This window comes from Aquarana catesbeiana, linkage group LG03 (assembly GCF_042186555.1).
Source record: "Aquarana catesbeiana isolate 2022-GZ linkage group LG03, ASM4218655v1, whole genome shotgun sequence".
Taxonomy (NCBI): Eukaryota; Metazoa; Chordata; class Amphibia; order Anura; family Ranidae; genus Aquarana; species Aquarana catesbeiana.
This window is the reverse complement of record NC_133326.1, coordinates 298,990,462-299,007,808: the sequence shown is the minus strand read 5'-3', so window position 1 is coordinate 299,007,808 and position 17,347 is coordinate 298,990,462. Positions and strand designations below refer to the sequence as shown.

At 42.7% G+C, this 17,347-nt stretch overlaps 1 protein-coding gene across 18 annotated transcripts in view; it reads right to left on the bottom strand.

Moving 5' to 3' along the window:
* The window catches only part of PPFIA2 (PTPRF interacting protein alpha 2), a 544,100-nt gene that overhangs the window by 271,012 nt on the left and 255,741 nt on the right, over positions 1-17,347 (bottom strand). For all 18 annotated transcript variants that reach the window (XM_073620222.1, XM_073620225.1, XM_073620227.1 and 15 more), the window contains 2 exons: positions 14,484-14,585; positions 7,788-7,952 (listed from right to left, as the gene is read on the bottom strand). In XM_073620222.1, the coding sequence (XP_073476323.1) occupies positions 7,788-7,952; positions 14,484-14,585 (267 nt within the window). The remainder of the gene's footprint in view (positions 1-7,787; positions 7,953-14,483; positions 14,586-17,347) is intronic.

The following is a 17,347-nucleotide window of genomic DNA, read 5'->3' as shown; positions in this document are numbered from 1 at the left end:
AGTTGGTAATTCATAGTCATCAGTTATAACATCTTTATAAACCTGCTCAAATGAGCACAGCGATCAACACCTCATATTATTGAGCCCATATGGAACTAACTTCTTATTTATGGTTTCACTCACAACATGCTGGCACTGCAGGTGCTTGTGTGTAAAAAATCTCCATCAACCCCTAATACCGCGTACACACGGTCTGATTTTTCTATGGGAAATGTTGGATGTGAGCTTGTTGTCTGAAAGTCCAATGGTGTGTATGCTCCATTGAACATCTGCTGTCGGACTTTCTGCCACCAAATGTTTGGTAGCAGGTTCTCAAATTTTCCGCCAACAAAACTTTGTTGTCAGAATTTCCGATCATGTGTACACAAGTCCGCACTGTCAGAGTCATGATTGGACACCATATCATCATGATTTTATCCAATCATGGCTCATTCCCGCCCCACAGTATAAAAGTATTCTTTCAATGGCAGCCATATTCAGTGTGATTTTGGCATGGAGAGAGATAGAACAGGGCTCTGTTCAGTGCTATTAGTTAGTTAGTGTGCTATATTGTGCTATTTTGCTTTAATTGTCAGTGTAGAATATTAGTTTAGTGTCAGTCTAGGGATAGTGTGAGTGTAGTGAGGAGGGCCATCATTCAGCTTTGCATAGTGTGCAGCTAGAGTAGGGACAGCTCAGATAGTTTCACTGTAGTGTAGTGAGACCGTGTCATTCATACATACATTAGTGTAGAGTAGGGACAGCTCAGATAATTTCAGTGTAGTGTAGTGAGACCGTGTCAGTAATCTTTACATTAGTGTATAGCTAGAGTATGGACAGTTCAGATAGCGTCAGTGTAGTGACGGCTGAACACTGTCTATTTGATTGCGTTACTGCCAGTTTAACGTCATTTACTTCTGTGTGCATTACTGCCAGTTTAATGCAATATAGTTTTGTGTGCATTACTGCCAGTTTAATGCCATATAGTTCTGTGTGCGTTACTGCCAGTTTAACCCCATATAGTTCTGTGTGTTACTGCCAGTTTAACGTCATATAGTTTGGTGTGCATTACTGCCAGTTTAACGCCATATAGTTCTGTGTGCCTTACTGCCAGTTTAATGCCATATAGTTCTGTGTATGTTATTACCTGTTTAACACCATATAGTTTTGTGCATTACTACAAGTTTAACGCCATTTAATTCTGTGCGCATTACTGCCTGTTTAAGGCCATATAGTTCTGTGTGTGTTACTGCCAGTTTAATTCCATATAGTTTTTTGTGCGTTACTGCCAGTTTTACGCCATATAGTTTTGTGTGCGTTACTGTCAGTTTAACGCCATATAGTTTTGTGTGCATTACTGCCAGTTTAACGCCATATAGTTCTGTGTGCATTACTGCCAGTTTAACGCCATATAGTTCTGTGTGCTACTGCCAGTTTAATGCCATATAGTTCTGTGTGCGTTACTGCCTGTTTAACACCAAATAGTTTTGTGTGCGTTACTGCCAGTTTAACACTATATAATTTTGTGCATTACTGCCAGTTTAACGCCATATAGTTGTGTGTGTTACTGCAAGTTTAACGCCATTTACTTCTGTGTGCGTTACTGCAAGTTTAATGCCATATAGTTCTGTGCATCACTGTACGTTTGGCGCATTATATTGCACTATATTACAGTGTATTCGTGGAGTGTGTCTGTGTAGTCTGAGTACTCAAATTAAAGTGCACCAAACACCACTTTACATTGATTAAAGTGCATCTACATACAGATTTCCACCACTTCTTCACATCTGATTATAAGCACCGCCCCCTCCCTCCCAATAATGTTTGGGAGGACAACAAGGAGAGGCAGACGTACCCTTGGCACTGTAAGGGGGCCAGCAACAAATGTGTCCACAGGCAAAGGTGAACGTGGTGGTCAGTCCTCAGGCAGGGCATCATTTCCTCTGTTTAGTGAGTTTGCCACAACATGCAGCGGAGGTGGTAGACTGGCTTACTAAACCTTCCTCATCCACTGTCACGCAAGCAGAGACAAGTGTGCAGTCTCCTGCAGTTGCCAGGGTGGATAAACCTGCCTCCTTGTCCACATCTATTCCTGCCATAGCCCCAAAATCAGCCTTGGAGGAGTCACATGCTTGACAAGGCATTTAACGTCCCTCCTCCTCCTTACCCACTTCAGTCTCCCCCTGCTATACCGAGTCATTACCTCTCAGCAGCCTCCACTGACAAGGATGATGGTATAGCACAGGGTGTCCCAGGTCCTAGCAGCACATCTGAAAGCAGCACACCACCAGCTGTAGACTGTAGCTGTCAAATTTCTCTGTCCCATCTCTGTCCCATCTGCTGCAGCGGAAAAAAAAAATACAGTCCCTGCCACCCACATGCCCAGCGTATAAATGCAAACTTGTCAAAGCTGTTGGCTCTCCAACTTCTGCCTTTCAGCCTCAGGACTCTGCCCCCTTCCATTAATTTGCACAATGGCAGGTTCCCAGTAGCTACTACTTTTCACGAAAGGCTGTTCCATCTCTCTACCATCATGTGGAAGGGAATTTTCTGGCATCATTGGGCAAGGCAGTCAGCTGTAAAATCCACCTTACTGCTGACACGTGGTCCAGCAAGCATGGGCAGAGACGATATATTTGGTTCACAGCACACTGAGTAACGCTGCTTGCAACTCAAAAGGATGCAGGACAGGGCTCAGTGCTGCAGCTTGTTATGCCCCCACATCTCCATACAGCTGGTGGTGATGATACCAGACCTGTGAGTCTACCCCCTCCTCCTCCTCCACCACCTCCATGCCCTCCTCTAAAGAATTGTCCTATGAACAACAGGTAATCCCTAAGCATTCAAAGGGCTATCCCATGAGTCAGGCTTAAAGGTGCCATGCAATGCTTCAGCTGGTGTGTTTAGGGGACAGGAACCACACCAGAACAGAGATTCTTGCAGGTCTGCAAGGACAGGCCCAGAGGTGGTTCACACCACACCAGCTGGAGCCAGGAATGGTGGTGTGCGATAAAGGCTCAAACCTCCCGTCCCCCCAAGTTGACACATGTGCCATGCCTGGCACATGTCCTCAATTTGGTGGTGCAGCGTTTTCTAAATATGTACCCAGGGTTGCAAGATGTGCTAAATCTGGCCAGAAGAGTCTGTAGCCATTTCAGGCGGTCATACACAGCCACTGCTCGGTAGGCTGAAATTCAGCAGGAATTCCACCTGCCTGTAAACCGCCTGATTTGTGACATGCCCACCAGGTGGAACTCAACTTAGGCTATACATGCAGCAGAGGGCCGTCAACGAGTACCTCTGCGAGTATGGCACGACAACAGGCTCAGGCCGCCTCTGCTTTTTTCCCCGTGCCAATGGCTGATCATTAAGGATGCATGCACTGTATTGTCACCATTTGAGGAGGCCATGAGGATGGTGAAGAGGACTTCCTTTCCTCTCAAGGCCCACTTTATCCAGACACTATCATAACTATGTCACAGAACACACAGGAGGAGAGAGGGGAGGAGGACGAGGAGGAGGATTCTGGCACTTTCATAGGCTTCGAAGAAGAGGAAGACATGGGTCAATCTGTGAGCAATGACTTTCCAACCCCAGGACCCTTGGGAGTAGTATGTGGCTGGGAGGAGGAAGTTCCAGATGCTGTCATTCTAAGTGACCCAGAGGAGTCTGATTTTCAAGCCTCTGCAAATTTGAGGCGCATGGGCAACCTCATGCTTCAAAGTCTGCAAAAGGACCCAAGAATACATGGCATAAAGGAGAAGGATGATTACTGGTTGGCAACCCTCCTTGACCACCATTTTAAGGGGAAGGTCTCAGAACTCATCCCGTCCCCACAGAGAGTGCAGAAGATAAAATCTCTTGAAGACACGTTAAAAGGATTTTATTGAACGTTTTTCCTGACTCCAGTAGGTTACAGTGTCATGGAACCCATTGTTTTGAGTCTTCTGTTGGTCAAGAGAGGAGCGTTGGAGATGACATCCGCCTAACTGAGGCATTTCGGAATTTTTTTATTCCTCGCCGCCACATGGTGGATGATTACCTCAGGGCCAAAACAGAGATGGAGAGCTTTCCAGCTGACGATCCATTGACTTACTGGGTCATGAGAATAGACCACTGGCCAGAACTTGCCCAGTATGCTGTTGAGTTGTTGGGTTGCCCTGCATCCAACGTGCTTTCAGAGCGGGCATTCAGTGCTGCAGGAGGTTTCGTTACTGATCATAGAACGCATCTGTCCACAGACTCCGTGGATCGTTTGACTTTTATAAAAATTAATCAGTCCTGGATTACCAGCTATGAAGCCCCTGATGCCAATGTCACTGATTAGGTCTTTTTGGGTGTGGAATCTCTGCAGGACTTCAAGGCTGCCTGTCCGGGGCCTGCCAGCACAGAACGGGCGAACATGCGTGCGCGCATGCGTGCCCCTGGCCGGTTTAAGGACCAGCGTCTGTCTCCCTGTGTGCGCCAGCGCACCCCTCAGGCACATGTGTGTGTGCGGCGTGTGCTTGTGCATTCGTGCTAGCGCCATTTGGCGCCAAGAGGGCTTTAAAAGAATTGCAGCTGCACTTGTGCAGCGCTGTTTCGTCTGCAGCTCTGAGTCTTGTAATCTGAAACCTGTTTGCTGATCCTATCTACTGGCCCGGCTCCTGTTTGACCTCCCTACTCTCTCTTGACCCGACCTCGGCTTGCCTGACCCTGCTTATGGACTTCTGCCTGATACCTGTTGCCGAACTTCTGCCTGTTATCTGATCCTGCTTGTGCCTGCTGAATCTGCCTGCCTGATTACTCGTTATTGACCCGGCTTGTCTGACCTCTCTGCTGCCTTATCCAGTGTGTGTGTGTGTGCCATGTCCTCTGGCTTGTCTCATCCAGTTGCAGCTGCCTCCGCATTCACCAGCTCTTCAGGTCGCTGACCTGCTACTGCTTCAGCTGTCTCCGCAGTTCCAGCCATCCCTGAAGGATCTCCATCCTGCTACAGTTCCAGCTGCCGCAACTTCCAAGGCACTCCTACCCCTCTGTGCTCTCAAGACCACTGTTCCCACTCCAGTGGCTCTTGAACCAGAGTTGAAAGAGAGGTCTTCTCCCACCAGTCAGGCTCTACTACCAGGTACCTAACACTGCCTAGCTTTGAGGGTGTTCAATCATTTCATCTGGAAGAATATTTTTGGTATAGGTTTCATGGGCACAATTAACACCCAAAGACCAATATTTCAGCACCTGCTTGACAGGTGCATATCATTGCAATTTTTTTGCCTTCATCAAGAGCAATAGGGTTACGGTGGGAAGGCGCTTTTTTACAGCAAGGCCACTTCTTGCAATTTTTTACAACAAGGCCAATGCTTGCTTTCATCAAGAGTACCTCTATAGGGTTACGGTGGGAAGGTGCCACCGACACCCAAAGACCAATTTGTACGCATCCGTTACTTCTATCCAAAGTGACATCAGAATGTATCCAAAAAATCTCTAATCTTGTTTCCAGTGCACTACATTGTGGCCTCATCATACACACTGGCTCCCCAGCTGTTGCTGTGCAAAATAAAGGCAGCTTGCAGGGAAAATGTTATTTTTTGGGGACTTTATTTATGCAATTATTGCTGCAACAGATTCTAGACATGGTACAGATCTGCCACTTTACAGGTACAGTAAGGGGACCCCCCAGGCACTATATTGGAAGGAATTTTTCATTTTTATCCTTTTACTTTAAAAATCAAAAAATCACTGCTTATTTACAAACATTTTTTTTATTGATACATGTCCCCCTAGGGCAGGACCCGGACCCCTATAACCATTGTATGCCCAATTACTTGCATATAAGCTTTCAAAATGGGCACTTTTGATTTTTGACGTTCGGGTCCCATTGACGTTAATGGGGTTCGTTATTCGGGGTCCGAACTTTTATGGTGTTCAAAGGTTCTGGTGCGAACCAACAGGGGTCCATTTGGCCCATCCCTACAGGAGAGCCTAGCTTCTTCTCTCCAATCTTTTCTAAAAAATGTACTTTCCTTGAAGAAACAAGCTGTTTTTTCCCATACCTTCTGGAACATGAAAATTTCCAGATGATTTGGGAAAATGGAAGCTTAAAGGAGAACTGATACTTAAAGCGGAAGTAAACCCATCCATAAAACAGTTTCATTTCTGGCACGTGCCGGAAATGTAACACTACTACGATAGGGGGGTTTACTTACACTTTAATCACACACAAACCGTAATGTAAATATTTATCCTCTATATCTCTGCAATATTAAGGTCTTTTAACTTGAAGCTGACTCAAATCTTCCCTTTTTCTCAAAAAACAAAAAACATATTTCACTAATACGAATTAAAAAATCATCCTCAGATGGTTCCTTGGGATCTAAACTGAATACCACTGTATTCCATTTATAAAAGTTAATAATACTGGTTCACATCTATGTTGCGTATGACACATTTTTATGCATATGACAACTACTTTTATATCTACTGATATTTTATATAAAAGAGCATATGTATATACTATTTATTGTTTTTGTTTCTTCTCATGTTTAGGGGTAAAGATTAGCCAAGATGAGAGGTTTACTTGCAGAGAGCAGCCATACCCCCCCCCCCCCCCAAAGAAAAACATATCGTGCATGGTTTAAACCTCCCGCTTAAAGCCAAGAAGGATTTTTTGATCCGCTACACAGTTATTTTTCCATAACTTCCATCAGAACACAGATTTTATAGTCAAGCCATAAAGATTAAAGGCTGGATTCAATTTTTCTGGCAGAATTTCATTTTTCATAATAAATAGTGGCCAGGTTCAGGATGTGTATTAATGAGGTCAGCTGGTGAACTACTTCCTGTGTCTTAGAAGTCAGCTGGTAAACTACTTCCTGAGTCTTAGAAGTCAGCCGGTGAACTACTTCCTGTGTCTTAGAAGTCAGCTGGTGAACTCCTTCTTGTGTCTTACTGGTTTTCACAGCCTAGGGTCCATCCAGGAAGTAATGTAGAAATTTTCCATTGAACAAACTGGATGCTGAAGTAAGGGCTGGTGTAGGAAAAATAGAAATCTTTTTCTTTTCTGCAAATTAAGTACATTAATGCTATATTGGTACATAGGGAAGTTGGAATTTAGAAAACAAAGGTGAACTTAGCCTTTAAGGACTGAACACCTACACTCTATTTAAATACATCTAAATAATTAGTCCCTGCCATCATAAATGAGTCAATAGTGTTTGGCTTGGAATCTTTGATTTTTAATTCTGGCAATAACATCTGGTTACTTGGCTTTTCAGATATTTTTCCTTGAAAAACTTTAAGTGTTGATGAAAAGGGATGCCTCCAGAACACGGAACTCTGCAGACTAAGCAGCTAACCTCATAAGCCGCACTGCCTACACACTCATTAAAACATTGTTCCATTATATCACAGCAGGCCGTTTACAATAATCCCGTGATTACACATCACCACCAACTTGACTGGCACTGCAATCTACAGTGTTTATTAGTCTGCAATTAATACCGTTTATTTTCAAATCAAATATTATCATTCCAGTTTAAGTGCCTTTGTTCCTATAAATGGACATCTGAAAGCTGAAATCACACGGTCTACTAGTATTTAAATATTTGGCAGATTCAACATTATTCAGATGGGCTTGTCAGCAGCCTGAAGCTGCAGTTATATATAGTGGTTCTAATTACCGGGAGCCTGATCTGCATCTTACAGGCAGGAAACGCTGCAGAACTGCAGTTTGAGATCTTGGTCATTACAGTGCAGAGCTAAACGTCAGTAAACAGTCTCATACATATATTGAGCTTAGTCTGAAGCCAATGATTAAAAGAATAGCATACCTTTTCATCTAGAGCTTTGTGGTGCTCAAAGAGAGATTTCAGAGCTTTAAGAACTTCCACTTCACTGGAAACACCTGAGGGGGACTGTGCTTGGCGTTTCACCACCGTCATCCTCAATGACCTTTCGTGTCTTGAAACAAGGCACTCCAGATGCTCTAACAAAAGCTGTTGGATTGAAGATAAATAAATCAGTGACTGTGGTTTCAAAGGTCAGTTTAATTGAACTGTTAACTTTGCGGCATGCCTGGATAATGGATCTGAGAGCAAGAAAATAACTGTTTGATCAAGGAGTAATAAAGAGAAATGAAGAAACATTTATAATAACTACAGGGGTAATTTACTAAAACTGGTGCACACAGAATCTAGTGCAGCTTTGCACAGTAACTTATCAGCTTCTAGGTTTTATTGTCAAACCTTAAAGCTAAACTTCAACTTTCTTTTCACTAGACCTGAATGGAATGATCAGTCCCAGTACAGATCATACCTCTGTACCATGTTGCTCTGTTTACTGCAGATCCTCTGATATTCTGGGTTTAGTTGAGGCTTTGTATCATGTGACATTCTGTATAGCCTGGATGTAGACTGAGGGCCTTACAGCCACTTCCTGCCGCATCTCTAGCCTACAAAACACCCCTTACATCAGTTACATCATTTGTAGTCTGCAAATGATGTAACTTCCTTCACAGCTCTGATGGTGGGTGGGATGGAATATATCCTTATTAGGATCCAGTCCCACCCAGTCACACCTTCGGGAAGAGTCCAAACCTTTCATGTCGCGCCTCACAGATCACAGCATTATTCAAGAAGGAAGCCCCATTCATACATATCCAGTTCTGAAAGCCAGTTGTGCTGCTGGTGGGAGGGATGAATAGACAGCCCTGGTACACACAGTACCACATGAAAGTCACATGACTTCCAGCGCCACTATCACAGACTATCACACAGAAATGCATGCCTTTTCTTGCAGATTGCCCTGCGTCCAAAAATGCGTAGATGTGAACGAACGGTAACTCAAGCACAACATGTGTGTCCACGGGTCTTCGAAATGCACAGCAAAGCATGCGTTTTCTGTGCAGGTTGCCACTGGTTTGGAAATGTGCCGATACAAATGCAGCCGAAATCGTAACACATTGCTACGCATTTTTCAACACATGGCAAAACAAGCTAAAGTTAGAAGCTGATTGGCTACTATGCACAACTGCACCAGATTCTGTACGGTGTACACCACTCAATGTCCAAAAAACAAAGCTAATATTTTTTTATAGATATATATTATTGGGTTTTAAACATTTTGTACAAAAAAAACAGAACACATATAAAAAAAGATAAAAATAGTTTTCTTAAACAGAGAAAGAAAATACCTACCACGTCTCATTGAGTTGCACAATCCACTTGTAAGAATCATATATACTTTGGGTATTACAGTGTAAAGAATCTAAGTAGTCCACTATGAAGAAACAGATATTTTAAAGAAGAAGTACAGCCCCCCCCCCCCCATGAAAAATTAAAAGTCAGCAGCTGCAAATACTGCAGCTGCTGACTTTTAATATATGGACACTTACCTGTCCAGGGAGCCTGCAATGTTGGCACCTCAGCCAATCTTCAGATCGGCTGTTGGGTGCAGCCATTGCCATTCCTGGTAAGGGAACCTGGCAGTGAAGCCTTTTGGCTTCACAGTGGGTTCCCTACTGTGCATGCACAAAGCGCGCTATGCTTTCTAATTGGCCCAGTGGTGGAGGAAAGAGGAGGGGGACCGAACTTCCAAGAGAAGGCGCAGCGGTGCCCTCTCCAGAAGTGGGGGAACTGTACCTGTCAAAACCAGGTACCCGTTCCCCCCCTCCCCCCTGAAAGGTGCAAATGTGGCACCGGAGGGGGGGGGGGGGAGACAGATAAGCGGAAGTTCCACTTTTGAGAAAAGTCACGCTCCAAAGTCGCACTGTTAATCGTGCAACTTTGGAGATGTGCTAATGTGAATGGAGCCTAAGCCTGCTTTGAACTGTGACACTTGCCATCACTATTAATAAGGACTGAACAGATGTTTGAATTTGCATCCATTGCAATTGTTGAGCGTACTCTTATTAATGCAATATAAATGATTATTTTACAGGATTTATATAGCAACAGTTTGCGCAGCGCTTTACAACATGAGGATCAGAGGGCTCTGCTCGTTAGAGCTGACTAGTTATAGCATAATTAATACCACAACTCACTTTTTTTATTCGTTTTCTGATGTAAATTATATTTAATACTTTGAATTATCAAAGATTATACATATAAGCCTTCCTATCTCTGTTAGAAAAGCAGAGGCTCCCGATATGTGGCTCTGAGCTTGTTTTCAGGTTGATAGCTGTATCCCTATCATCAGGTACTCTGTAGTGTATCTGTGTTAATAGCTCAAGATTTATGATTTTCACATTAATGTGGAACTAATTATACCCGGGCCTATCTTTTTTCCTGCTAGATTTTAATAATTATGGCTGAATGCCAGGCACATTAAAAATGCTATTACTTGCTCATTTAAAAAAAGATTACATTTATTTTTAAATTCATCTAGCTCTTTTACTTTGTATCAGCCATTTTTAATCTCCGGTACTGTAGTACTCAGACTGGGAGAAGGAGGGGAAGCATTAGGAGTCATTCAGTTGTATTGCAGTGTACTAAAGCTGGCAAAAAAAAATAATGTTGATAGAAGGATAGAGAGCAGATGGATGACTCTGTGCCTGCTGCTGCACCTTCACTGTCCAGTCTCTGACTGAGAGTCATGAGGTCACTTAGCTGGTCACCAGCCTAGCTGTGTAGGACTGCGTATATCTTAAAGAATATCCATAGACACATTTTTTTTCTTTCATTTTGGATCGAGTAAGGCCCCATACGCACCTGAGCATTTTGTAGCTTGAAGCCTGAAACTACAAAACGCTGGAGGGGAAAAAATCTATTCTCTATGGAGATGGTTCACATCTCCACTCCAAAATGCCTGAAGCCAGAAGCCCCAAAACGCCTGAAGCTCAAACAAGTTCTGGAACTTTTTTTTTTTTTTTTAGGCAGATTTGGGTGTTTTTCTGCTTTTTACGTTGGTGACCTTTTGACCTGTAGAAAATCGCGGCAAAAATGCAGTAAAAAACGCGGCAAAAATCGCCGCAAAATCGCAATAAAATCGTGCGACCCATTGCCTGAAAATGCTAAGCTCAGGGCTGAATGGGGGCCTAAGGGAGGGTTATAACCCCTGTAAGGTTTATTTTTGCCATCTTTGTCCCATTGGGGGGTTTACTTTCACTTACTGTCTCATAGCCAAACAGGAAGTGAGAGGAAAATCCTGCAAATTAACCACTTGCTTACTGGGCACTTAAACCCTCTTCCTGCCCAGGCGAATTTTCAGCTTTCAACGCTCTCACACTTTGAATGACAATTGCGCGGTCATGCTACACACTGTACCCAAATGATTTTTATCTTTTTTTGCACACAAATAGAGATTTATTTTGGTGGTATTTAATCACTGCTGGGTTTTTTATATTTTGCTAAAAAAACAAAAAAAGACCGAAAATTTTGAAAAAAGAAAAAACTGTTTCATAGTTTGTTATAAAATTTTGCAAATAGGTAATTTTTCTCCTTCATTGATGTGCACTGATAGGCTGCACTGATGGGCACTGATAAGGTAGCACTGAAGGGCACTGGTGAGACGGCACTGGCGGGCACTGATAGGTGGCACTGAGAGGTGGCATTGATGGGCAGCACTGAAGGGCACTGATAGACTGCACTGATTTTTTCCTTTGATAGGCACTAATGGGTGGCGCTGATAGGCACTGGTAGGTGACACTGATAGGCAGCACTAATAGGTGGCACTGATGAGGCACTAATGGGCACTGATTGGCAGCACTGATAGGTGGCACTGGTGGGCATTGATAGGTGGCACTGGTGGGCACTGATAGGCAGCACTGATATGTGCTGGTAGCTGGCACTGGTGGGCACTGGCAGGTGGCAATGGTGGGCACTGCTTAGCAGCAGTGGGTGTCCATGTGCGAGACCGATGTCTCTCTGACAGAAGCCAGTAATCGGCTTTTTCGTGAAGAAAAAAAAAGCCGATTACGATCTTGTGTTTACATCACGTGATCAGCTGTCATTGGCTGACAGCTAAAAAAAAGGATGTTCTCCGTCTTCACCCCCTGTTTGGTGATTCCCTTTTTGAGTACACTGTGTCTAGAATATTATCCAACCCAATTTTAATATGTATTGTACATTTTTCTAATAATAAAGAATTTGTAAACTTTTAAAAACTTTACAAAGATACTTTCTATTGACTCTAAAAATGACCTATTGCCGTTAAAGTCCCATTATAAGGGTTTCTTTCTCCATGTATTGGCTGACAGCTGATCCCGTGGTAATGGAAACCAATCTGTGATCAGCCGAGTCTCATTGGCTCGCTGATTACAGAGCATGCTTGGGAGGACATACATGGATGCCCTCCCAGCAATTTAGGCCCGGGCTGTAGCCTTCTTTCGGCTATAGAGCGGGCATGAGGAGGTTAAGGGAATCTCTTGGGACCCCCCCCCCGGTCATTAGAACTAGCGTTACAAAATTTCTCCTCTATTACTTTTCTAGGGACAACCCAAAAGTTGGGTATTTCTTTTATTTTCACTTTCACTGATAATGGACAAATAGACAGGGTGAATCTCCCTAAGGCTGGCCATACATGGGTCGAATTCTGAAAGAATTTTCTTTTTAAAACATGTTTTCTAAGAATTTTCATTCAAATTTCACACCTTTAGTGGGCCGCAGAAATGGCTGATTTTTGTACGGCCATTGAATTTGGGTGATCGGGCATGTTGGAAATTTTTTGAAAAATGAACGATTTTCTAATTAATGATGGGAGAATTGTGTGAGAAAAATAATCAAAAAAGAAATGCGCATGAGTGCAAGAAAAGAAAATTACCGGAAAGAAAAGAAAATTCACAGCCACAAAAAATATTTTCTGTAGCAATATGAGGTGAAATTGAAGGCTTGGTTGGTCGAATTTCAAAATCAATGGTAGCCTCATTGGATTACAAAACGCACAAAATGTCTGATTTTCGGAAGAAAATATGTTCCTGAATTCGACCCATGTATGGCCTGCATAACGGGGGCACAGGCAGCAATAAAAACTGATAGGTGTTCTAATCCCTCTCCACTTTATCCAAAACTTGTGCAGGAAACACAGCTTCCAAAAATGTATATGCTGGCGGGGGGGAGAGCAAAGGGATGACTAATTATTGTGTGTATAATGTAAATTATAACAGGTTTGTTATTTTTTTTTTTTTTTATTACAACCTTTAGAATCACTTTAAAGCGGTAGTAAACCACAGTTTAAGAAAAAAATCCCCATCAAGGCAATGTCATAATGTGCTAGTATGCATCGCATACTAGCACATTATGGGAGGCTTGCCTCAAAACGAAGCCCTCCAGCGCCACACTGTCACCGCTGAGAGGGCTTCCATCTTCCTTCAGCTACATGAGTGGCCGGGGGCGTGATGACGTCACTCCCGTGAATGCACTCTGAATATCTCCTAAACAGTGAAAGTTTAGGAGATATTCACAGTACCTACAGGTAAGCCTTATTGTAGACTTACCTGTAGGTATAAAGGTTCTACAGGGTTTACTACCACTTTAAACACTTGCTGACCAGCCGGCGTCATTATACGGCGGCAGGTCGGCTCGTTCAGCTCCCATAAGAGCCATAGCAGGCGCGTGCGTGCCGCTGCACAGCTGGGTACCTGATGCGTGTGGCCAGCGGCCGCAATGTCCGCCGGTCACCTGAGATCGCAGGCACGAGAGCCAGCACTGGGATTTGTGTGTGTAAATACACAAACCCCCATTCTGACAGGGCAGGAGAGACAGATCTGCTGTTCCTAGTAATTAGGAACAGCGATCTGTCTCCTCCTCTAGTAAGTCCCATCCCCTCACAGTTAGAAACACACATAGGGAACACAGTTACCCCTAGATCACCCCCTAGTGTTAACACCTTCCCCGCCAGTGACATTTAAACAGTAATCAGTGCATTTTTATAGCACTGGTCCCAAAAAAGTGTCAAAAGTGTCCGATCTGTCCACCGCAATGTCGCAGTCCCGGTAAAAATCACAGATCACCACCATTACTAGTAAAAAACAAATACCGGTAAATAAAAATGCCATAAATATATCCCCTATTTTGTAGACGCTATAACTTTTGCGCAAACCAATCAATATATGCTTATTGCGATTTTTTTACCAAAAATATGTAGAAGAAAACATATTGGCCTAAACTAATGAATAAATTAGTTTTAATTTTTTTTTTTTGGGGGGGGGGGGGGGTATTTATTATAGCAAAAAGTAAAACATATTGTTTTATTTTTTTCAAAATTGTCGCTCTTTTTTCGTGATCAAATTCCACCAAAAGAAAGCTCTATTTGTGGGAAAAAATTACATCAATTTTGTTTGGGTACAGCGTCGTATGACTGCGCAATTGTCAGTTAAAGCGACACAGTGCCGTATTGCAAAAAATGGCCTGGTCATTAAGGGGGCAAATCCTTCCGGTCCTTAAGTGGTTAAATTACAGTTTACAATAAATAATAAAGATATGAATAAACCATTGATAAAGGGGTTGCAGATACTTGTGATTTACAAGACTCAGCCTATACTAAGACAAGATCAAATTGAGATGTTGGAATAGCGAATACAATTAACTTACTCTTGTGTTATTCCTTTCTGCTTTCAATTCCGAAATTTCTTCCTCTTTTTCGAGAAGCTGTTCCCTGCATGCATTCAACTCTTTTGTCAGTGCAGCAAACTCCTGTGAAGTGCAACAGAAAAAAAAAGTCACCAACAAAGCAGTAGCTCCAGAGTGTACACAACTTCAGTTTTAGCAGTTCTAATACCCAGGATGGGTTTTAATATTCATTCATCCACAGGTATCCATCTCATTGACAAGTAAATTGCTTAGTTTAAGTCTTTAAGATGTTTTGTATCACACAGTATTCACACCAGTTATAGTTAACATTAATCTTTAGCCATACAAAGCCAGACAAAAGCACAGTGGAAAAAAGGAGGAGAGTAAAATAATCCCACAGATTTTCAAAGGTGTTGTACAATAGCTCAGGAATATGCTGCTTTGAAAGTCAGTTTTCATAAAAGATGTATGTCTCACAAAAGATCTTACCATCATTCAGCCTGGGTTCACACTATAGCGAATACAGACATTGCATGTGATTCGCACCTGCACTGTGGTGCTGATCGCATGCGATGTTTGTGCAATGCAAGTTCAGCCATACAGTTGTTTGACTGAACTCACATTGGATTTGCACAAAAAGGGACTTTTTTCCCCACACTGGAATTGGATCGTATGGGTGTTTTAACCCATGCAATCCAATTCCTGTCCGAATTCACAGTTCGCACTGCGATCTGTGAACCGTTCTGAGGGTGTCATTAACATTGTATTGACACCCACAGGGGTTCGCAGTGTAAACTGCCTGCGGGAGAAATGCGATGCGGGAATCGACGCTGGAATTGCGCTGGTTCCTGCATCGCTACAGTGTGAACCTAGGCTAAAGCGACATTAAACCCAAAAGCAAACATTTATTATATTGCAGTTCTTACAGGAGATGGCTGTATTCTTTTTTCTTGTCCACTTCTGCCCCCTGTGCTCTTTCATCCAGAGTGGTGTCAGTATAATAATGGAAGTGTATTACTGACCAGATCACCAGGGGAATTTAGAGGGAAAAAAGCCTGATACAGCCACCACATCTAATGATTGGTAAATTGCAATATATATTACAATTTTGGTTTTGGGTTTAGTATCGCTTTTGAGCTTTTACTTTAGCTTGAAGAAGCTTGTGCTTTTTTGTGCTCTTGTGCACGGTTCCTTGCATGTGATTGAGTACTCTTTGCAAAGTGAAGCTTTACCTCATTCACTAAGCTCTGGAGCAATTGCACTTGCAGAGTGAAACTGCACTTTGCAAAGTGTACAGTCTGTTTGCCTTTAGTAAATCAACCCCTGAATTACACTATCACAGCCCCAAAAAAAGCCTACAGCAATCCACATCATGCAGACTTCTTCAAGCAGGACAGAAAATAAATCCATAAAATCTGCCAGTACTGCCTCCTACCAAAGAATGTAAGAAATATAATAACAATAACGAATCAAAAGTAATATTAGAGCAGTAAGAACAGTTCCAAAATGTTAGTATAGGCTCATTTACACTTGCTTCGGCTTCAACACACACATTCATGGCTACTTTACACTTGCTGCAAAACATTGCTTCGGACAGGCTTTGTTAAAGCTCTGTGAACGCTAATGAAAGCTCCTGTCACTAAATAAAATAGTTAGCTTACAGTCCTGTTCATACTTTGCTTTTGCTTTGCTTTGCTTCGGCTTTGCTTCAAAAATTATAACCCATGTAGCTTTAGTTTTTGGTGCGTCAAAGCATCTTCAAAGCCTCCATGGAAGTTTATGGCAAAGCTCGCTTGAAGCCCCACCTAAGCCTTTTTGAAGCCTCATCGAGGCCCCATCGAAGATCCACCAAAGCCTCATCGAAGCCCTGCCAAAGCCTTATCGAAGCCTCATCGAAGCACCATGCAAAAGCAAGGTGTAAACAGGACTGTAAGCTAACCATTTTATTTAGTAAAAGGAGCATTGACTGCCGTTTAGAGAGCTTTAACAAAGTGTGTCTTGTTTTGAAGCAAGTGTAAACGAGCCCTTAGTGCTCATTTACACTTGCTTCGGCTTCAACACACATTAATGGCTAGTTTACACTTGCTTCAAAACAAGGCTTCGGGCAGGCTTTATTAAAGCTCTCTGAACGCTAATCAAAGCTCTTGTCACTAAATAAAATGGTCAGCTTACAGTCCTGTTTACACCTTGCTTTTGCTTTGCCTTTGCTTCAAAAATTATACCCCATGTAGCTTTAGTGGTTCTTCAAAGCGTCTTCAAAGCCTCCATAGAAGTCTATGGCAAAGCTCGCTTGAAGCCCCACCTAAGCCTCATTGAAGCACCATGAAGCCTCACCAAAGCCCCACCAAAGCCCCATCGAAGCCTCACCAAAGCCTCATCGAAGCCTCATCAAAGCACCAAGCAAAAGCAAGGTGTAAACAGGACTGTAAGCTAACCATTTTATTTAGTGACAGGAGCTTTGACTGGCGTTCAGAGAGCTTTAACAAAGCGTGTCCAAAGTCATGTTTTGAAGCAAGTGTAAACTAGCCCTTACAGAGAGGAAAAAAAAGTCTTACTTTGCTGAAATCATATTTCAGATTTTTACAGAATGGATGGGGATATTAGGATCAGACCTCATTGACACACATAAAAAAAAAAAAGTCTGCTTTAGTCAAAGTAATGAGAAAAAAAAAACACAAAAATTGGCTTTGTTCAAACGTATACATAAAGAGAAGTATGCTTTTTTATACAGCTAGCAAAAGTTTGGAAATGGGAAAAAATAAGATTCCCTGGTGCTAAAATTGTACAGTTGAGTATAGAGCTCTGCTGTTATTCTGGTAATCTGGCCAACGTAATGTATAGCACAGTGTAGAGTAGTAGGTATTACCTGGTGTGCCATTACACTA